Source organism: Brassica napus, chromosome A3 (genome assembly GCF_020379485.1).
Source record: "Brassica napus cultivar Da-Ae chromosome A3, Da-Ae, whole genome shotgun sequence".
NCBI lineage: Eukaryota > Viridiplantae > Streptophyta > Magnoliopsida > Brassicales > Brassicaceae > Brassica > Brassica napus.
Window position 1 is genome coordinate 14,854,334 of NC_063436.1, and position 22,188 is coordinate 14,876,521.

General features: G+C 37.8%; 4 protein-coding genes and 1 pseudogene across 7 annotated transcripts; 2 read left to right on the top strand and 3 right to left on the bottom strand.

Annotated features, from left to right (window-relative positions):
- Positions 1-11,047: 11,047 nt before the first annotated feature.
- LOC106438865 (glutaredoxin-C7) lies at positions 11,048-13,548 on the top strand. Its single transcript, XM_013880147.3, has one exon. The coding sequence runs from the start codon at positions 12,781-12,783 to the stop codon at positions 13,399-13,401; it is 621 nt and encodes a 206-aa protein (XP_013735601.2). The 5' UTR covers positions 11,048-12,780; the 3' UTR covers positions 13,402-13,548.
- Positions 13,549-13,648: 100 nt separating this feature from the next.
- LOC106438862 (ACT domain-containing protein ACR6) lies at positions 13,649-15,974 on the bottom strand. Of its 3 annotated transcripts, none has more exons than XM_048776169.1 (7): positions 15,857-15,974; positions 15,665-15,752; positions 15,526-15,571; positions 15,247-15,429; positions 14,558-15,148; positions 14,341-14,445; positions 13,649-14,165 (listed from the first exon to the last, which is right to left on the bottom strand). In XM_048776169.1, exons 1-7 carry the CDS (start codon positions 15,957-15,959, stop codon positions 13,845-13,847), a joined length of 1,437 nt encoding a protein of 478 aa, XP_048632126.1. In that variant the 5' UTR covers positions 15,960-15,974; the 3' UTR covers positions 13,649-13,844. The 3 variants fall into 3 exon arrangements, with proteins under 3 accessions (XP_048632126.1, XP_013735598.2, XP_048632125.1); XM_013880144.3 differs by lacking the exon at positions 15,857-15,974 and adding an exon at positions 15,833-15,850; XM_048776168.1 differs by having other exon boundaries at positions 15,526-15,752.
- A 62-nt stretch (positions 15,975-16,036) lies between these two features.
- On the top strand, positions 16,037-16,961 carry LOC125607161 (annotated as a pseudogene).
- Positions 16,962-17,003: 42 nt separating this feature from the next.
- Positions 17,004-19,070, bottom strand: LOC106442071. The gene has a single exon (XM_013883803.3). It carries the CDS (start codon positions 18,848-18,850, stop codon positions 17,087-17,089), a length of 1,764 nt encoding a protein of 587 aa, XP_013739257.2. The 5' UTR covers positions 18,851-19,070; the 3' UTR covers positions 17,004-17,086.
- A 195-nt stretch (positions 19,071-19,265) lies between these two features.
- LOC106438863 (uncharacterized protein At3g27210-like) lies at positions 19,266-22,107 on the bottom strand. 2 transcript variants are annotated; one of them, XM_013880145.3, is made up of 3 exons: positions 20,690-22,107; positions 19,944-20,018; positions 19,266-19,852 (listed from the first exon to the last, which is right to left on the bottom strand). In XM_013880145.3, the coding sequence occupies exons 1-3, from the start codon at positions 20,865-20,867 to the stop codon at positions 19,458-19,460; spliced, it is 648 nt and encodes a 215-aa protein (XP_013735599.2). In that variant the 5' UTR covers positions 20,868-22,107; the 3' UTR covers positions 19,266-19,457. The 2 variants fall into 2 exon arrangements, with proteins under 2 accessions (XP_013735599.2, XP_048632127.1); XM_048776170.1 differs by lacking the exon at positions 19,944-20,018.
- Between the last annotated feature and the right edge of the window lie 81 nt (positions 22,108-22,188).

The following is a 22,188-nucleotide window of genomic DNA, read 5'->3' on the forward strand; positions in this document are numbered from 1 at the left end:
TTGTTATCAGTGGAATCCAAACAAATATTCTGAACTTTGTGAAATCAATTAAGAACCAAACATAACATACAATCTCGTGATCTGAGATCATCTTTTTACGCATCTATTTGAATTATATATATTGAACTTCAAACTCCAACGGATGCGTTGACTGTTTGAAATGGAAGAAAACAAAGAGGTAGATGCCCATACTGCTACTCTTAATCTTTGATAGTGATGATGCCTTAAAACGATACGTTAAAAAAAAAAATTAGTGCACAATCTTATTATATTTTTTCATTAAAAAAAACTTTAAACTATATGTATCTCTTCACTTTGCAACTACATGTTTTAATGTTTTCTTTTCTTTTTTGTTTTTCTATTGACATAACTTTTATTCTCTTTTTTTTTGTTCTAGTAAGTTAATTATATTTCTCTGAACTATTTTTGTTTTTGTGGATATGGGCTTGACTTCAGGTATTGGGCCGACTCGACAAAAGCCCATTCCAGCTCAAATGAGCTATAACCGAAAGTGCAATGGCCATAACGGCCTGAGTCGTCACTTTTGTTATCTCAGAAGAAACAGAGATAGAAGAGAGCGATCAAGAGGAGAGAATCAGAATAAGAGAGGTCTACCTGAGGTGATTGATCGGAGGCTGAAGAGAAGAGAGTCACCGTTGATATCACCGCTGCAGGATCCGACTACCTGGAGTGTATCTCGGAGGTAACTTCAACTCGTCTTCTCCGACGTGATTAGATCGAGCTTGTGTATTGTTACCGGAACTCTAATCTGATTCTAGTGATTGCTTGAGGGTTTCGATCCCTCCCCGGACAGTAGGAAACGAAGTCCGGGTGAACATTTTGCTTTGCATCTTTACGTTTATGCTCTTGATCATCACCTGCGTAATCAGATTCAATCGATCAGTCAATAACGAACGAAATAGATCAACCTAATCAAGCTAAAAGAATCAACAAGTGGTATCAGAGCTGTGGTTGTGCTTGAAGCTTGTTTTCGTTCAAGATTCTTGAGTCATCAGTGATAGGGATATCATCAGTACGGAGATCAAGATGGAAGAGATGAAACCTACTAAAGGACGATTCGAGATGGACAAGTTCGATGGGAAAGGAGACTTTGGGATGTGGAAATACAAGCTACTTGGTCAGCTTGAAATCCAAGGTCTTGCATCAGTTCTTGATGAAGGTGCAACACTGTACAAGTCATCAGAGAAGGCTGAAGAAGGAGCAGACCCCGTTCTAGATCCTGCGAAAGTTGCAAAGGATACACGAGTCAAGAACTTGCTTGGAACGTGTCTAAGTGACATGATTTTGCGAAAGGTAATGCACGAGCCTACAGCTTATGCCATGTGGAAAGCACTTGAACGTGACTATCAAACAAAGACCTTGCCAAACAGAATATATTTGAAGCAACAGTTTGCAAGTTTCAAGATGGAGGAGACTAAAAGTATTGAAGAGAACATGGATGAATTTCTAAAGTTGGTTGGTGATTTAGCTAGCCTCAACATCAATGTAAGTGATGAAGATCAAGCCATTCAGTTGCTCACAGGTCTACCTCCGCAGTTTGAAGCTCTAGTGCACACCCTGAAGTATGGTACAGGAAAGGATACTCTTACAGTAAGAGAGGTTGTATCGTCAGCGTATGCAAAGGAGATTGAGTTGAAACAGAAAGGGCTCTTAGGAAAAGGAAGCAAGTCGAGCTCTGAGGGGTTGTATGTTGAGTCAAGAGGAAGATCAAACAGAAGAAATGGTCGAGATAACAACAACAACCCATCTGAGAAAGGCAGATCTAAGTCCAGAGATCAGAGGTCGAGGTCCAAGCCGAGAGCTAACAGAGATGGAAAAACAGCGTGCTTTATTTGTAAAAAGGAGGGACATTGGAAACGTGAGTGTCCTCAAAGAAACAGTAAGGCGCAGGAGTCAAGTGACTCAGCTAATACCGTCTCCGAGAGAAGGCAGCCACTGGTTCTAACCGTCAGTGTGCAAGACTCGCGTCAGGCATGGATACTAGATTCAGGATGTTCGTTTCACATTACCCCACAAAGAGATGTGCTATTTGATTTTAAAGATGTAAATGGTGGAAAGGTTCTTATGGCAAATAACACACATTGTGACGTGAAGGGAATTGGAAAAATTAGAATCCTGAATTCAGAGGGTAAAGAAGTGATCCTCACAGACGTCAGGTATATTCCTAAGATGAGCCGCAACCTGATCTCATATGGGCAACTTGAGAAAGCTGGATGCACCTATAAAGGTGGAAATTACGTAGTTGATTTCTACAAAGATGGAGAGAAGGTTATATCCGGAAGTTATCAAGATGGTCTTTACTATCTAAAAGGAGTGGTTTCACAATCAGAAGTGAACATCAGTAGAGCAGAGCCGAATATGATTGATCTGTGGCACTCAAGGCTTGGTCACATGAGTATTGCAAATATGAATGTTCTTGTCAAGAAGGGTTATCTGAAGATAAGTGAAGTTGAAGACTTGAAGTTTTGTGAGAGTTGTGCTTTGGGAAAGTCTCACAAACAAAGCTTCAAGAAGGCAAAGCATACAACAAAGGGTATTCTTGACTACGTCCATTCAGATTTGTGGGGGTCTCCGTCGACTCCAGAAAGTCTCGGAGGATGCAAGTACTTCGTCAGCTTCATCGATGATTACTCCAAGAAGGTGTGGGTCTATTTCCTTAAAACAAAAGATGAGGCTTTCAGTTGTTTTAAAGAATGGAAGCTGGAGGTTGAGAATCAGACAGGGAGAAAGTTGAAATGCCTCAGAACAGATAATGGGTTAGAATTCTGTAATTACAAGTTTGATCAACTCTGTAAAGAATCTGGAGTCAAGCGTCATCGTACATGCACCTATACACCTCAACAGAATGGTGTTTCTGAGCGGATGAATAGAACAATTATGGATAAGGTGAGGAGCATGTTGTCTGAAACAGGTTTGGGATCTGAATTTTGGGCAGAGGCCACATCGACAGCTGTGTACTTAATAAACAGGACTCCAAATTCGAGTGTTGAGTTTGAGATCCCTGAAGAGAGGTGGACTGGAGGAAAGATAGATTTGTCTAATCTAAAGCGTTTCGGGTGTTCTGCGTATGTACATAAGGTACAAGAGAAGACAAGTCCTCGAGCTGTAAAAGGAGTGTTTGTTGGTTATCCTTTTGGAGTTAAAGGCTACAGGGTTTGGATTCAAGAAGATGGAAAGTGTACTACGAGTAGAAATGTAGTATTTCATGAGCAGGAAGTGTTCAAGGATACACAAACCGAGAAATTAGAGCAGATTACAAGTCGAGAGGTAGTTCAGTCAGAGAGTAAGGGAAAAGGTAAACGTGTGAGCTTCAGTGATGATCTGATTCAGGGACCAACGACCGCTACATTTGAAGTAGGAGAGACTTCAGCTTCAGGTGGAGCTGTGTTGGAAGATTCAGAAGATGAAAGTTCACAGAATTCAGTTGTGTCAGATGAGGAATCAGATTCTTCAGATTCAGATCAAGGAGGAGGGGTTGTGGTCAGTTCAGGAGATCCGTCATTGGACAATTATGTGTTGGCACGAGATAGAAACAGACGTCAAAACATCAGACCACCATCGAGATTTGATGATGCTAATTTGGTTGCTTATGCGTTGAATGCAGCAGAAGAGTTAGAAGAAATTGAAGAACCAAAGACCTATGCTGAAGCCATGAAGACAAAAGAAAGAAAGTTCTGGAATGCTGCTGCTAAAGAGGAGATGGTTTCTCTTAAGAAGAATCGTACGTGGGATCTTGTTGAAAGACCTAAGGATCAGAAACTCGTGGGGTGTCGTTGGATATTCAAGCTGAAGCCGGGTATTCCAGGGGTTGAGGAACCTAGATACAAAGGACGAGTGGTAGCAAAGGGATATTCACAGAAGGAAGGCATAGATTACAATGAAATCTTCTCACCTGTAGTAAAGCATGTTTCTATTCGTCTTATACTTTCTCTGGTGGTGAATTTCGATTTCGAACTAGAGCAGATGGATGTTAAAACAGCTTTTTTACATGGAAATTTAGATGAGAGGATTCTCATGGAGCAGCCAGAGGGTTTTGTGAGTAAAGGTGATGAGAACAAAGTCTGTTTGTTAAGGAAGTCCTTGTACGGGCTCAAGCAGTCACCAAGGCAGTGGAATTTAAAATTTGATGGGTTTATGATGAAGCAGAAGTTTCTGAGGAGTGAGTATGATTCGTGTGTTTACATGAAAGATGTCAGTTCCAGCGAGGCTATCTACTTACTGTTGTATGTTGACGACATGCTCATTGCTTCAGGAAGCAAAACAGCGATAACTAAGTTGAAGGATAGTCTCAGTGCTGAGTTTGAGATGAAAGATTTAGGAAGGGCATCAAGGATTCTTGGAATGGACATCATAAGAGACAGAAAGAATGGAACTCTGAAACTGTCGCAAGCTAAATATCTGGAAAAGGTATTGAAAACTTTTGGAATGGTAGAAGCCAAATCAGTTGTTACGCCTATGGCTTCACACTTCAAGCTAAAGAGTCTCCATCCTAAAGAAAGAGCTGATGAATATGAATATATGAAGGATGTGCCTTATGCGAGTGCTGTAGGAAGCTTGATGTATGCTATGGTTGGCTCGCGTCCAGATCTTAGTTTTGCTGTTGGATTGATCAGTCGTTTTATGTCTCATCCTAGCAGGGATCATTGGGGAGCTGTCAAGTGGGTCTTGAGGTATGTTGCAGGCTCCTATGAGAAGTGTTTGTTCTTCAAGAAATCGACAGAGTTCAGAGTTGAAGGATATTCTGATTCAGACTATTCCGCAGACTTAGACAAGAGAAGATCAGTTTCAGGAATTGTGTTTCGAGTTGGAGGAAATACTGTGTCCTGGAAGTCAGGACTACAGTCTGTGGTAGCGTTATCTACCACCGAAGCGGAGTTCATGGCTCTAACTCTAGCAGTTAAAGAAGCCATATGGTTGAGAAACTTTGTTACGGAGCTAGGCTACAAGCAAGACAGTGTAAGGATACACTGCGATTCACAGAGTGCAATTGCCCTATCTAAGAATGCAGTACATCATGAAAGGACTAAGCACATGGACACACAATTTAATTTCATCCGGGATATTGTGTCTAAGCGAATCGTCAACCTAGCGAAAATTCATACTTCTAAGAATCCAGCAGATTTCTTGACTAAGTGTTTACCTGGCACGAAGTTTGAGCTCTGCTGTGAGATTCTTAACATCTGCTGAAGCAAGCGGCTACGGGTAACTTCCTCATCGGTTTGTCAGCTTACAAAGAAAAAAAAGGGAAAGTTTTTCGAAGTAAGTTTTTCTGACAAGTTTGAGGAGTATGGTAGTTCTACCTAGAGCTAAGATAGGAAGCTTTACCCGTAGAGTTGAGGAGATCCAGTTGTGATCTCAAGGTGTGAGGTTTCAGGTGGAGTCATCGGCGTGTGACTGAAATCTCTGGCATGATTTGATGAGTGTTTTTTCGAAGACTGACAGTACAGAATCAGAAAAGGCAAAGGTCAGAAATTTTGGGTTGTGGAGTGGCAAAGATTGAAGAGTTACAGATTCTTTCTTAAGTCAGAGGTAATTTGAGGAAGGTCTGGAAGCAACAGAAGGAGACAGAGCTCAGTGGAGTTATCTCAGTTTGTCCGAAGTCAAGAGGTGGAGAATTGTGGATATGGGCTTGACTTCAGGTATTGGGCCGACTCGACAAAAGCCCATTCCAGCTCAAATGAGCTATAACCGAAAGTGCAACGGCCATAACGGCCTGAGTCGTCACTTTTGTTATCTCAGAAGAAACAAAGATAGAAGAGAGCGATCAAGAGGAGAGAATCAGAATAAGAGAGGTCTACCTGAGGTGATTGATCGGAGGCTGAAGAGAAGAGAGTCACCGTTGATATCACCGCTGCAGGATCCGACTACCTGGAGTGTATCTCGGAGGTAACTTCAACTCGTCTTCTCCGACGTGATTAGATCGAGCTTGTGTATTGTTACCGGAACTCTAATCTGATTCTAGTGATTGCTTGAGGGTTTCGATCCCTCCCCGGACAGTAGGAAACGAAGTCCGGGTGAACATTTTGCTTTGCATCTTTACGTTTATGCTCTTGATCATCACCTGCGTAATCAGATTCAATCGATCAGTCAATAACGAACGAAATAGATCAACCTAATCAAGCTAAAAGAATCAACAGTTTTTGTAGATATTAAATACTGTATTTGCCTCACCAAACTAGAACGTATATTGTACATGACACTAAACATCCATCATCCTTATTTTAGAAGTTATAATGGTTGTTAATCAAATGGCTATAAGATTATTTGAGACCGAAAAATGGTTGCAGTGAAATGATATATTTGTCATTTGTTTTAGTGAGGATTTTTCTTAGAACATCCTCAATTTAATTTAACTCAAACTCCAAAATTTTATTATAAAACAGTCTGCATTTCAAAACTATTTTTAGATGTTATTTTTCCTCTATATTTCAAAAATAACATCCATTTATATTTACATAATTTAATATCAGTATTATATATTGATAAAATTAAATAACATTTCTTTATTCAAAAATATACCTTGAAATAAGAACCACTTTTATTTAGAGTTTCAGGAATTTTTTTTTGAGAAATTTGTTTTAAAAAATAGATAATATAGTAGAAATGGTATTAAATCTAAAAAAGGTACTATCCCTACCTTACAAACACAAATTTATATAGATGAAAACTCATTTGATTTTACAAAATATATAGAAATCTCTGATTATATAGTAGAATTGAAAATTGCTCGATAAAAAATTTCGCAGTATGAAAGACCAAGGTTTTGTAGTTTTGTGTTTTTTCTTAAAGGAGAGTTGTCATTAATAATCAGAAACTATGAGCTATATATTGTGATTAATTATCGTAAAAAGGTTAGAATAAGATAACAACATGTAGAGAGAGGACAACTGTGTGGACGGTCAACGTTAGGATAACGTCAGCAAGATGAGACAATCAAAGAAGCAAATGCTGAGAAAGTAAAGCCATCCTGTCGGTTAACTCCTTTAACGGCCACATATCTCTCTCCTTTAAATACATGTATAAAGTTAAATAGTTAGTTGGTGTTCCAAAAAAAAAAAAAAAAAAAAAAAAGTTAAATAGTTAAGGTTAATTGCTTCTCTTCTTTAACCAAAGCTACATTCATCAAGAATTACCTTTTTGCTCTCTCTATGTAAAGTAATAGCACCTCGGTACTAAAACACACACACACAACAACAACGAACGCGTGAAACGTTAAAATGAAAAGAAAACATTAATTCTATTTGTTCCATAACATTTACACCTTACAATAACGAAGATATTACACCTTATGTGAGTTTTTACTGTCAGTGGACGAAAAAAAAAACAATACATTCGAATCTTTCTGTATGGATAGTAAAAATCTTGTAGTCTGCTTGCAGTTATTATCGACTGCAGATTTCGTATCTCCGTCTGTTATTTACGAGCTAGTTAATACGGGGTTGGTCTATTGTTTAGTTCAAGCGGAAATAGGAGGAATAAAGGAAGGTGGCTCGCGTGGGGCACAAAACTCTGTTTCTTCTAAATTTATTGACCACTTTTTGCCACCACCCCTCGCTTCCTCCCAATGGTCAATATCTTTTACCTGTTCTTTTTCTTTTCTATTTTGAAAAGGAAATTTGGTTGTTTCTCTCTCTCATTGATTATAGACAGATATGGAGTATAATATTTGTGGTCAAAATACTTGTGGTCGACAAAAGAAAAGATAAAAGCCATGCATATGCATGGACGTATATATTTTGATGATTTTTTTTATCTTTTGGTGAAATAATTATAAGATAGTTAGTGCTAATGATGATTAGATGATAAGTTAAATAGAGAAAAGTGAGTCTGCAGTTAATTTGCATGGGCTTAGGGATATTTTTTCAATATAAGTAAAAGATAATTCAAGGGAATTCGTGAGCACTCCCACATTACACTCACCACCTTTTCGCAGCGACACCGACATATGCCACATTTTCATTTTACCTTTTTTTTCTTGCAAAAGATCGTTAATTAAAGAACTGGATTTAAGATTAATCTCTACATATATACATATTTACGGATATGTACGTTTTTTTTGAACAACAAGTGCTTATGCTAAAATTAAACGCACATGAGTTAAGTCAGTTAAATCCAAAGAGACACTAAATTGATAAACTAACATAACTAAAACATAAATATACATATTCATTCTCGTAAAATATACTCAATATTACAGAGATATATGTGCCAGCTGTTTAGATACATACATATGCATGAATAATAAAACCCACAGATTACAAATCTTTTTTTTTTTTTTGAAACTAACAGATTACAAATCTTGGTCGTTGGAACCAAGACACATACCATCATACTTCGAGGAGTGACGAGAATATATAATTCTTAAGCTGATTTTAGGATATAGTTCGTATCCTACCTTTCCTCTGTCTATCGGCTTTGTTTCACCGTAAGAGGTAAATAACCAAACTGAATTTGAAAAAATATATACAATGGATTATATATTTATAACAGAGTAAAACTTTAATATTTTGCATAGAGAGACATACGCACAGCTATATATAAATGGCAAAGACCAGACAAAGCTGAAAAGATAGCATCACGCTCGTACTCTTTTAATACTAAATTTAATTTCCACGTATATATTGTACTAATTAATTAATACTCTAAGTCAGTGGACTCTCCTTTCCAGCCATCTAACCCTACCCGTCCGATCGATCAAATCTTCTCTATTCTATGTATTTTTTATTTCTACCGTTGGATTTGTGAAATTTCCTTTCACAAGCATGATTTAAGAATGGGCAACGTCCCTATAAATGTTTTATTTGTACGCAGCTTGACTACATACATAGTTTGTAAAATCATCTTTAATATTTTTTCAGTTTTTTTTTATTTTAGTACAAATACTACGATTCTTCTAAATATAGTAAAAATATTAATTTATATGTTAGAAAAAAATAGAAGTAAGTCGAAATATATTATTAAATAAATTTCAATTATTGTTACTTTTATATGTTTATAATAGTACTTGAAATTAAAAATAAAAATAAATTGAAAATACTTTAAGAATGTTCATAATCTGTGAAAGCTAAAATTTATCTACTTTCCCCAAGAAAAATTGCTTTTTAAAAGCAACCGAAAGCTTTTTTTTTTAATTCCTTCAAGTAAGCTTTCAATATTTTGTAATTTGTACATTGGTTACAGCCTCTCAGGTTTTGCCTCTAAAATTGCTACGGTATCACCACCCGCTAGTTTCTCTGTAATGTTTTCAGTTCCAAAAATTGTTTAACCGGCTACTCGAGGGTTATGTCGGACCTATCAGTTTGGTCAAAAAATGTAAAGATTATACGACAATTGTTACGTAAGATTTCTAGTTTTTTTTTAAATGATTTTTAAAATAAGTAAAAGCGATCCGACAAACACAATCCGACAAGATTACTATCTTTTACGACTATTCATGCAAAGAGTTTCCTTTTCTTTTTATAAAAAAATAGGGACATGAGTTTAAACACCAAAAGAAGTAACTCTCTTTTCAGATGGAGGAAGCATAACTGTACGGACGTCTCTTACTCGATTCCACATTCATATCTTCTTCTCTCGGGCATCAATTAGGGGTGGGCGTTCGGGTACCCGTTCGGGTTCGGGTCGGGTATTTCGGATTTTCGGGTATTTCGGTATAGAGGTGTGGAACTCGTTCGGGTATTTCTATACTTCGGGTCGGGTTCGGATATTTTTAGTTCGGATTCGGTTATTTCGGATCGGGTTCGGATATTTAGATTTTGAATAAAAATTTAAAATTTTCATTTTCTCACATTTTTTGTATTTAAAAATATAATTTTCACTTAACTAATTATTTATTTTTAATAGATTGAATGATTAATAAATTTGGACACAACATTTAAAAACTAAAAAAGCATTAATTTAGTTATTTTTTAAAAAATTTTGGATGTAACTTTTTGTTAATTTTTAAAATAAAAACTTGACAAGCATTTTAAGTGAGTAGCAAATCATATTTTATGTAATTGTATGTATATCATATGAACTTAAAGTATGCATAATATCAATATAAATATTTTATATAAAATGAGAGATGTAAATTATAAATATAAGGTTAATTATACATATGTTCGGTTATCTTCGGATATCCATTCGGATTCGGGTATTATCCGTTCGGGTTCGGGTATCCAATCTCTCCTAATTCAATACCCGTTCGGGTATTTTGCTATTTCGGTTCGGATTTCGGTTCGGGTTTTTCGGATCGGGTTCGGGTGCCACTTCGGATATCGGGTAAAGTGCCCACCCTGCCATCAATTATTCGCTTGGTTATTATTTGAGATTTATTTTCTTTGGACCTCCTGAGATACTTTAATATATAAGGGACACAAGCGTGGTAGCCAAACAGCATGTATTTTTTTTTTTTTTTTGACCGAACAGCATGTATTTTGAAATATTAAATCTATGTATTTACCGATTAGCACGTTTTAATATTCTTAACTGAATAAAATTGCTCAAACCTCATTATAGTTATATTCTAACCGGTGCTAAATTATCACTGATCGATTTTACGGCCTCGACGATTAACAGAGATTACATATAATAGTTTTTTTAGAACTACATATATTACTGACATACGAGTTTATCTCACATAGCTATGTAGATCAGATCCACAAGCTTTTGACTTCTTAACAAATCATTTCTACATGATGACTACAAATATACACACTCATTGCTCGTAATAGAATTTTCTATCATAAAGTGAAATGGAATAAAAGGAAAACTGTGCCGCCAAAATCCATAAAATACATTAATTCCACCATCTGCTAAATGTCACCTGTTATTTCTTTTTTCCACAGAGACTCCATTAGGTCCGTCATACGGAATGGATTTCAGGTGGAACCATTCCGATCGGCTGATCAGGCTGTAACTGATAAATTGATTTGGAATTAATGGAACAAAAATAAATGGAATGATAAGAATGAAACACAGTAAAAAGTGGAATGGAATACATTCTATTCATTCATGAACAATTTTGTTATGGAATGCTTTTCTTTGTATTTTATCAGGGTGTAACTGGTAATCAAGCTGAGGAATGCTATGAATGCAAGGAATTAAAAAAAATAGAATGTCAATTAATGGAATGATGGAAGTTATGGAATGAAATAAATGGAATGGATAATTGCAGAGAAATATTTTTGTAACACAAATGGTAACTTTTTAAAGGAATTGAATGGAATGAAATGAAAATAACTTTTAATTTAAATTAAATAATGTTAAAAAGAAACACAAATATTTATTTAAACCTTGCCTAAAACTAAACATCTTTATTGCCAAAACAAATATTCATGATCGCATGAAGAAATAATAGAAAAGTAACTTTGGAGGAAGTGTCATCTGCAATAACTAAAGCTTTGAATAACTAACATAATAGCAATAGTAATCCTTTTTTTATAAAACCTTAACAAGAATATTGATCACTAAAGCACAGATTCTACACAACTTCGATATGTAGCAAACAAAACGTACTAGACTATATACAACGTAACGATCAAACGGTAAAATTTAAGCTTTTTTCTCAGAAAAAAACAGTATAGCAATTATGAAAGGAAATAAGACTTATCAGGAGAAAGCAAATTTTGATCGGTGGGTTTAATTACGTATTAATGTTTAAATAAGAAGAAGATGTTGCTATTATTTAGTTAGTAACAAACCTTAAAAATCTTAACAAATCTACTATAGACTATGATAAATAACAAGAAAAATATTTAAACTTAATTAAACTTTTATTTTTGATTTAATTTGATTCCATTCCAGTCATTCACGTTCTTTTTTTATCATGAAAGGATTATAACTAGATTCCATTTTGTTCCACCTATTCCACAGGAATTAATGGAATGACAACTGTTTTTAATTCCACTTAAATGGTGTATTTTTTTTGGAATCTCTTGGAATAAGCTATTCCAAACAGTTTTATTCCAAAAAATAGTAATCCAGTTACACCCAAAATATTTTTGGAATTGGTGGAAAGACTATTCCATTCATATCAAATGGTAAATTTTTTTTTAAAATCAATGGAATCCACAATTCGACATCATTCCATTCTAAAATATTGTAATCTAGTTACACTCAATTTACACGAGAATAAATATATCTGCGTGCTCGAGTTTTTTTCCACAGGAGGTGCGTACGGATATTATGGGTTTCCAATAAAAACATAACGAAAAAACAACAAAACGATCTCTAAGTTTACAAAGACATTGTAACTCCGATCTGAAATTATGTATGGTGAGCTGATAAACTTTTCCATAATTCTTTTTCTCTCTGCATTTTTTTTGTCAGCTTTCTCCCTGCTTTTTAAATTGTGAAATCCCTATATAATGTGGGTTTTTTGTGTTTTAAAAAAAAAGGTTTTGAAAGTGTATACTGTTAAGAAAAAAGAGAAATTAAGTGATAAGAAATTAAGAAATTAATGGGTGAGCGTGGTAAGAGCCGACAAGAAGGACAGGCAGAGCCGTCTATTGCCAACAACTCCGCTCTGATAAAAGCCTGTTCTACTTCTTCTCCAGCTTCCTTTTTTTCTTTCAGATTTTAATTTATTTTCATTTCAGTATTTGTTTTAATAGTCGGATGCATTTTTTCTGACTAAAGTATAATCCGATACATTACACAAGGCTAGCTGTACATATAAACAATACAGTATTACCGATCGAGTATTAATACTATTTATTGGTTTTACCTGCAATCACTATCCTTCTGTGTCTTCGGTTAATTTTTTTTTTAATTAAAATGAATAAAATAATAAATGTCATGTTATTATTATACACAAATTATGGCCTTCACTTACTAACAAAATGTAATTATAGGGAAAAGAGTTGCCCTCTCCTCTATAAATACTTTGCATGGCTCTCTCACTCTCCTCATCAAAACTTGAGCAGATCTCTTTATTCTCTCTTATTCGTTCTAGCTCGTAAGGTTTTTTCAAAAACAAAAAAAATGCAATATCAGACAGAATCGTGGGGATCATACAAGATGAGCAACATAGGGTTTGGCGGCGACGTGGGGCTTGCGGCGGACACAAGCCTGCTTCGCCTAGAGTCTCTGGTGGCCGAGAGCGCCGTGGTAATATTCAGCGTGAGCACGTGCTGCATGTGCCATGCCGTGAAGGGTCTCTTCAGGGGAATGGGCGTCAGCCCCGCCGTTCACGAGCTCGACCTGCACCCCTACGGCGGCGACATCCAGCGAGCACTCATTCGTCTCCTCGGCTGCTCAGGCGCTTCTTCTCCAGGTGCTCTTCCGGTCGTCTTCATAGGCGGTAAGCTGGTTGGGGCTATGGACAGAGTCATGGCTTCTCACATCAACGGTTCTCTCGTTCCTCTCCTCAAAGACGCCGGCGCACTCTGGCTCTGAACCCTTCATTGTCTGCTTTCTAATTGCTTATAAAGTTTTTTTTTTCTTTTTTTTTAAGAGAATGGGGAAGATTAGGGAAGAAACCAAAGCTATAATGACAGGCTAGGTTATAATAGTTTGTAATTAGAGAGAGAGTTGTGCGTTTGTTTTAAGATCTATCTATTCTCTTATCAACTTTACTAGTTTTATATGTCAATCGTCAGCTCTGTTCCCACCAGTTTCCTCATATGCTATTAACGCAATATAGTGATACATAAACAGGTTCACCATCATCCTGTTATTTGACCACACAATTTTACAAATGGGATTTCTCCACTTTTTGTTTCAGAAGACGGCTACATTTTTGCAACCAGCTTAGCTTATGAGATGATGCCCTACCTAACCCTAAACCCTGTCTAATTATAGTATATATACAATGAGCACATACTTTATGAGACAACATGTTACTGGAGAGGCTTAGATTTGAAGATGTTGCTAAGCAAATACCCAATTGTTGTTTCTTGCGAGCCCCTGCTGCTTGTACCAAGAACAGAGCATTCCTTCACCTTCAGCTTGCTTACTCCTATCTCTTTTCTTATTGACTCCACGATTTTTGATTCAACAGCGTTCCCTGTAACGTCTGTAACGTAGAACGTGTCTTTAGCCTTACCCTCTCGCGTTGAAATCTCTGCTCTCACAATAGTTAAGCTGTTCTCTCTAAATGTTCTAGTTATGTCTGAGAGGAGACCAACTCTGTCTTCTGCTGATAATTCCAGCTCTAAACCCTGAAAAGTTATTATGTTTCGTATGCATGCATAATCTGTATTCCAGTATATCATTTAGAAATTAAAAAAAAAAAGAAAGAAAAAGAGTATCAAAGTGGATACAGAACAGAGAATGTATTCTGAACCGTTTCTCTAGTGTGCGTGTGTGTGATTTTCCTAATTGGTTAATAATTACCTCGGAGGTTCTTCTCTCAATGGCTGCTTCAAGACATTGGATAACACGTTCTTGCTCGGCTTCTGAGTTTATGGGAAGTCCATCTACATGACGGATGTAAAACTCCTGCAACATCATATTATATATATATATATATATATAGGGATATATGGTTAGAAAAAGATCCCAAGAGACAAAAAAAAACATTTAAACCCATTAACAAAAAAATGGGTGTTACCTGATAAGCCTCTAGTGGTTCTGTGCTGACCATGCCATGGAACACCACATACTGCATATCAGTCAAGGTACAGACAACGTCAAACACAAGCTTTGGTCTATCTTTGGACCTCATGGTAACAACGGTATAATCCTTGTCAATGTTTGTTAGTGTGACACAGGGCCTTGATGTCCTTGGTCTTTTTTTGACTCCCTCGTAATCCCTGTCATCAAACATGATCTGATGCAAGCGTCTCTCCCTGTGTGTATCAGAACAAGAAGAAAAGACGGTTTTTGCAGCCCTGGAGCCGCTGTTGGTCCCAACTACATTGCACAGCAGATGTTTGATGGTGGAAAGGCGGAGTGGGTCCGTAATAGCTGAATTAGTAGTATTGTCGGTGACGTGAATAACTGCAGCAGCTCTGGTGTTGTGAGTCCATATCTCAGCGTTGACAACGTTGCAGTGAAGGTCTGTGAGAACAGCAGATACTTCAGACAAGAGACCGGGTCTGTCGGTTCCAGCGAGCTCAATGGTGGTGTATTCGTCAGAGGGCATGACACCAACTGAGCTTCTTAAAGGTGGAATAAACCAGCCAGCGTTGCGCTCTATCCTCTGATTAGAGTTTCCAACAACCGTTTTTATACATACATACAACACCAAAGAAAAGAAAAGCTCTATGTATGTGAGAGTAGAGTAGGTAAGGTAGGTACCATTTGGATAAAGTCAAGGAGTTGAGTGTCAGTGATCTTGTTGCCATCTTGGTGGATGACTTTGAAGACGTCCATGAACCAACCGCCATCAGAAGAGATGTAAGCTTTCTTGATGACAAGATTCATATCAGTGAGGACTTGGACAACTTCCAAGAGGGTCCCCTGTTTGTTCACACTATCAACCTGTTTGTAAGATGACAAAACAAACATGTAAAAACAAACAAATAGGAGAGGAAAGTATATATATATAGATCAGATCAAGAGAGATTGAAAAGAGACCTGAATAACAGTGGCATCATCGCTAGCTTTGTTGTCTATTACAACTCTGTCAGTGACACATGAATATAGATAGGTGTAAGGCTGAAATATTGTTGACAAAGATATGAATGAACAAGTAGAGAGAGCAGGGAGGAAAAACCTGGGGGGATTCATTCTACGGAAGAGCTTGGCATATTCATCATCATCCATATGATCTCTCCTTGGGAGGGAAGCTTGCGAGAGAGTCCCTTCAAGTCAAGTTAAGAAGACAGAGAGTCAGTGGGGGAAAATAAAAGAAAAGAAAAGAGAGGATAAAAGGCCCACCCACCCACCCACAGGCCATTTTACCCACCCCGTTGTGCTGGAATGATGCCCACGCACGTGACACTCAAGATTCCAAATGACGTGGGCAGGCCACAGCAGTAACTTGTGAGATTCTGCGGGTTCAAATTCATCCAAAGGGATTATATTCTTCTGTGACTTTACTTTAAACATATATATTTATAGCATCTTTATCCTTTTTATCCACGTCATGTGGTTGCAAGAGGAGGAGAAGGCAAAACAGAGCAAGGAAGGCATTTTGCGGATTACATTCCATCCCACTTGAAATTTGACATATATCACAATCAGCTCCTATAATCTTCTTTCAAAGTGCGTTGGTTGATTAATGGATCTCACTGGGCCTCTCCTTCTTTTGGGCTTTTCAATTATTATTTTAATTAAAAAAGAGTAAGAAGGCTGGGGCTTGGCTTATGTGTTCATAAAGGATTGGTTGTTCAGACAGACGGACAGGTCTTTAATTACTAGTACCTAGTCTTTTTCTTTCCAAATAAAGAAGAGTCTCTCCCTGAGAGGGTATTCTGAATCTAATGGCGAAGAAGGTGTTGATGATCTCCAATGGCCCATGAGGTTTCCCGTAACATCGCTATCCAACTAGCCAAACACGGCTGCCGGTGAGTGTCGTTTCCCAATTCCTTTTCCTCCTCTTTAATTTGGTTTCACTGTGAAACCAAAAGACTATTTCATATCATATCCCAGGTTGGTTTTGATGGGAAATGAGGCCTTCTCTAAGTATCATTGTTGACTACATCCGAGTTTCCATAGAGGGTGCCTTCCCTGTGGACCTCATTGGAATTTGGACTCGACATGGAAGCTGATTCCCAGGATGCTTTCCTTGCCGCGGTCCAAAAGGCTTGGACTTGTCTCGATGTTCTCCTCAACTGATATACCTACCAAGGTATTTTCTTCTAGAAGTGAAACAACATATGCATGCCCCTTTTGTTTTCTTCTTAGGTAAGACTCAGGACCTTCTCCACATCTCTTAGGTAGGACGTGTACTTCTTCGCCTAGGCCTCTGTAACTTGTCACTCATGCGGTGCACTGAAAATGATATAATGTGATACTAATGTTTATAAAATGTGATGCAGCGTTACTATTATATGATCAGCTTTCTTTCATCGTCTGGTTACCACATGAACTGAATCAACAGAGAAAGTTGAAACCTAAAATTGCTGTAACAAAAAAAAAGTTTAGAAAACAATGATTTTATATTAGTCTTTTGGATCTGAATAAATATATTATTTTATTCATCAGCAGACCAAGACTTTTTGACTTTGGGACCAGTGGGGCCCATCTCTTGAAGCACTTCGGGAGGAATACTGTGAACGAGGTCACGGAATCTTTTACGCAAAAGTTGAGGCAGTGTCTTGGCGATACTGTCAAGGGTCTTTTCAACGTCATGTCTAACGATTGGTCCCCATTTCCTAAAATAGTTCAGCCACGGTGGCTCCGTGATTCCTGGTCCTCCGATCACCTCGTAATCAACACCTGCATCCAAGAACTTGTCACTTCTAGCCATGTCGTTCCTTAAGCCGTTGTTTCCGTCTTGGCCTTGCAAGACAAGTCCTGGTTTCGAGAACATTGCGTGGCCGTGAAGAGAGGCGTAAACCACGGGTTTGTTTCCACTTTGGAACTCTAGATCGCATGCCTCTACTAGACTTCCTCCACTATGCTCTGAGAAGTAGACGCGCCACAACTCACCGTTAAAGTTACTGATCCTCAAAGTAACGTGTTCCCAGTCTCCAATATGTTCTCCGATGTCTCCTAGTGACAAACTCTTGATGAATAAAATCTTGAGTCGGGCATTGCCGTTGAAAGGAGAGAATATCCAGACGACAATGTCAGTGAAAGTGCCTCCAAACATTGGCTTGATGTGTAGATACACCTTTGTGTTTCCTAAGTCTCCCCTCTTAACCCTTTCCCTTGCCTTCTTATCGGCCGGATAGTCCAGCCAGTATAAGTCATCGTCCGAGCCGCCTTGGGGAAGGTTTGAACCGTTGGGTTGTACAGGGACGGGGTTAGATTCGTTGCCTTCCTGGTATAACAAGGCACCGTTGGAGAAAATCCAATCGACAGAGGAAGGAAGAAACTCTTCTTCGGGATGGAAATATATCAAAGGAGAGTAAGCTCGAAACAAAACTCTAGTCTGGTCTTGGCTTGGCATCATGCTAGACAAGTCAAATTTTGTATTCCTCAAGCAGGACAAAAATGGACGAGGAAAGTATTGTTGCTGAAAGCTGAATGTCCCTGCGTACACACCTGTCGCTTCTGTTCCTCTGTTGGCCGGTCTCAAACCAGAAAAAGTAATCCCTTCCATCGTCCACACCCATGTTGTATCAGCTTCGCTCCTCTCTTCCGTAAGATGGGATCCAACACAGCTTATAGATTCTTGTCTTAGAGGGGGCTTCAAAGGAGACGTAGTGACAAATAGGCCAACCACTCCATACCCACTGGGACATAAAGGCTGCCAAAAATAAGCAGGCCCGTCTTGCTTAACGGCGAGGGAGGTAGTGTTCCCGACTTCGATGTAGTCAAGGGGTGGTCTCAAGCTATTCCCGGATAAGTCTCTTGCAACAAGAACCCAACCAAAAAGCATACGGTTGTTGGGTTGTGCATAGAAACCAAGGGTGAAGAAACCACTAGGAAGATTGATGGGCTGGAAGATGCTGACTCCCATGTTACCAGGTCCTCTCTCGAAAGTTCTCCATACTCTCTGCGACGTCGAAGTTGAGATGGAGATTTGGATTACCTCAAGACCTCCCAGATCTATTTTGCCTTTCCCAAAGTTTCTCTCACCACCACCTGGAGGGATAGCATGCAATGGAGAAGGAAACTTGAATGTTGTCTCCACAGGTAACGTAGATGGATGCGCAGATCCGGTCACTCTGAGATTCAAACTGGAGTTCACTCGAGTTTCGATGCAAAACACTTGGTTACCAAATAGCCCTAGTAGTACAAAAAGAAGATAACAAAAAAGTTCAAAGGCTTTTTCATTTGATGATTGCATTCTACTCTCTTAGCCTTTGTTAAAGCTGGAAAACTTTTATCTCTTGAGATTTTTTTTTTTTTTTGAGAATTATCTCTTGTTGTTTAGGAAAAAAAGTTCCACCTCTCTTCTCCATACAACTACTACTAAAGTTTTCCTAATATGGACCATGTATCACGGGCGGATTATATGGAGTCAGAAATGTTTATATGTTTCGCTATAATTTATCAATTTATTTCAGGAAACTCTTTTTTTTATTTATTTAAATAGCACAACCTTAAGGTATATTTCCAAGTATAGCATAAAAAATCAAGTTCTTTGTGTCACAAAATTAAAATCCTGATTTCATGGGTAAAAAAATTATATATTGAATAGGAAGGGGGCCGGTTTATATTTTTTTAGAATCAAGCTTCAGATTCTTTATGGCATAATTATATAAAAAAATCAAGTTTAGTTATTTTTTATATAATTAAGTAAATAGAGAAAGTAACAGAGAAAATAGTGCGTTGCAAATGTGATAGGAGGCATTATGAGCTGTGAAAAGAACATTGTCCGAGCGTTTGAAAAAAAACTAGGGGGACAAATTAAGAAACTAAAATGTATAGTGTTTTTTAGGGGGGGGGGGGGCTTAGCGTTGGACGTGAACGGGAGTATGATTCATCATCTTCCGTCGCCGCTCAGTGAAACTGCTACAAGAAACCAAACGCAGAACGCAGCTGCCTTGAGCCGACGATTTCACCCTCTTGAGTTGTTGTCTTTCTGTATCATTATTATTATTATAAGGAGTCGCCGGTGCAGAAGATCTGACCGGTGTTCTTAGCCAGAGACATGCTCTTGCTTTGCTTTCCGCCACGTCATCCTCTCCTTCATCCTCATCTTGATCCTGCGTCTCTTTGAAGAGTTCGAGGAGTCTCTTCTTGTTGTCTGTTGGAGACGGCTCTTCATGTTTTTTCTCATCTGCTTTAGGAGTTTTGTCAGAGAATTTGTGATGCACCGGTGTTGTTCCTCGCGACGGCGTAAATTCTGCAATGAAACAAATCAAATTTTCATTCATTATTTATTGAAAAATATATAGATATATGTTACAAAGTAACTTCTCAATAAAACGTCATACCACCATCAACGCTCATGAAATCATCTTCACAGTCAGAATCAAGCCACCCCCTTGAATCGAAAAAAGTGATCTCCTCTTTATTTACATTAAGAAACAATCCAAATCATCATTATCTCATATAATACTATGTCACAACTCACAAGGAAGAGGATAATGGACACTTTTAAACTGTAAGGTAAAAGAAATTGGAGGTTTTGAGTAAATGCAGTAGCTGTACGTACCCCTAACTAACTATACCGGTTGTTCTGATTTTTTAACAATACGTTTCAACATCATACATTTATTAAATGTTATGATTTTTTAAAATATGAAAGTTGCAACTTGAGGTATGGTCCATGTATACATATCACTCTAACTGTATAATATTGGTATATGCCTTGAAGACATTCTAACCTCTAGCGTACGCTTCACCCTTTGCCCATGTGATACTACTACTATTGTTTTGTAAATTGATAGATCCCTGTTGTTACCCATGTTTATGACCATCATCAAACTAACTTTATCAATTTAAAAGCTCATTTTCATCTAACTAATGCTTATGACTCAGTATATGATCTCTAAGTCAATACATCTTGATTGGCCTGAAAAAGCAAACCACTTTACATTTGTCGGCACTAAAGCAACCAATCGATCACAGCTATTAACAACTTTAGTTACTTAATACGCACTATATTCGTTTAAACTTTAATTATTTGTTTCTTGGACAAAAAAGTAAACTAACGCAAAGAATTATATGATCATATCACCTGAGGAATCCCGAGGAGTGGAATCTATGAAAGAGTTCCCATTGATCGTGGCCGGATTGGTGACGTCATTCTTGACGGGGGATGTCGTGTCAGGTTCAGAGATTAGGGCCGAAAGCTTTACGGCGGAATCAGAGGAGGTCTTGATGGTGTTGTGAGAAGAGGAGACACAGGATCCCATCTGAAGACTCACTCGTGTCCAGCACAGAGAGCAAGAATGATTTGGGTTAGGAGAGAGTGGGGGGAAATGAGTTTAGAGAATCTAAAAGGCACAGAGAGGGAATGAAGGAAGGAAGATGAAGAAGCAAAGAGAGGGGCTTCAAAGCCAAGTTAATGGTATGACAAAAAGAGCAGTTTCGATTTGGTAAGTGTCTTAATTGTCTCGTTTATTTTCAAATAATTTATTATGGCCTCTTCGTATTGGTCCTCCTAACATTATGATATGGGCTCCCCCACACTTTATTTGTTTTATCTAATCTTTCTATTTTCTTGGTTTGTTGTTTCAATGTTTTTTTTTGACTCCTTGCATTTTGTCATTCTGTTTCGTGCCGCATGAAATGTACGCCCCCCTCTCACATCTAATTTAGAAACATCTAATATTTTTTGGTTCCTAAAACAATTTTTTTTATAACCGAGGTCAACCGACTAATCTCACAGAAATCATAAAACAAATACTATATTTCATCTAGTTCTCCATAATTAGAACATGGGCGATACAAGAAATGATTCATTTAGAAATATCTATCAGGCTTTAGTGTTTTTAAATTTTTTTGGTAGTTTTGGGTTGATGAACACTCCATCCTAGTATAGGCTGAGATGATTGTGTGTAATGAACTCTTAAATCTTTGATGTTTAATTTCAATCATCAGATAATAAAAAAAAAGTTGATTCATTTTGGACAAGAGGTTAATGGGTGGTCAGGTCAATCATAACCCGATCCATAGTTCCTCATCTTAAGTAAATGGACAGCGTTTTGATTGAAAATATCTACAAAGTGGGAAAAAAGAAGAATAAGAGACAAGAGTTTCCCTTTACATTAGGACAATGACTCTACGTTTGGTCGAGATTCGGGTTGAATGAAGATCTCAGAGGTAAAGTTTGGGATGTCAATATTAATACCCCTGTTCTTTTAGAAGACGCAGCGTCCACGGCTTGCGGCCAAATTTATAATTGTTTCTTGTTCACGCATATCGAGAATAACGCTGCTGCCGACGCTTTCGCCTATCAAAAATAGCCGCAGATCATTCTAACTGCCGCTACTTTTTGTAGCGTCACAGACGACGCTGAAAACCTTGGCGAAAATAATCGCAGCGTCAGCTTAGTTAATTTTCCACCATCTTTTTGTTTATTTTGATATTCAGTTTTTTTTTTATCGCAAGCCGCTGCGTCAACGTCTTCTAAAAAAACATGGGTATTGTATGTGAGGGATGAATTGACTTTACCATTAATTTCAGAGATTACAATCCTTTGGTAAAGAAAGGTGGCATGGAAAATGAAGGGTT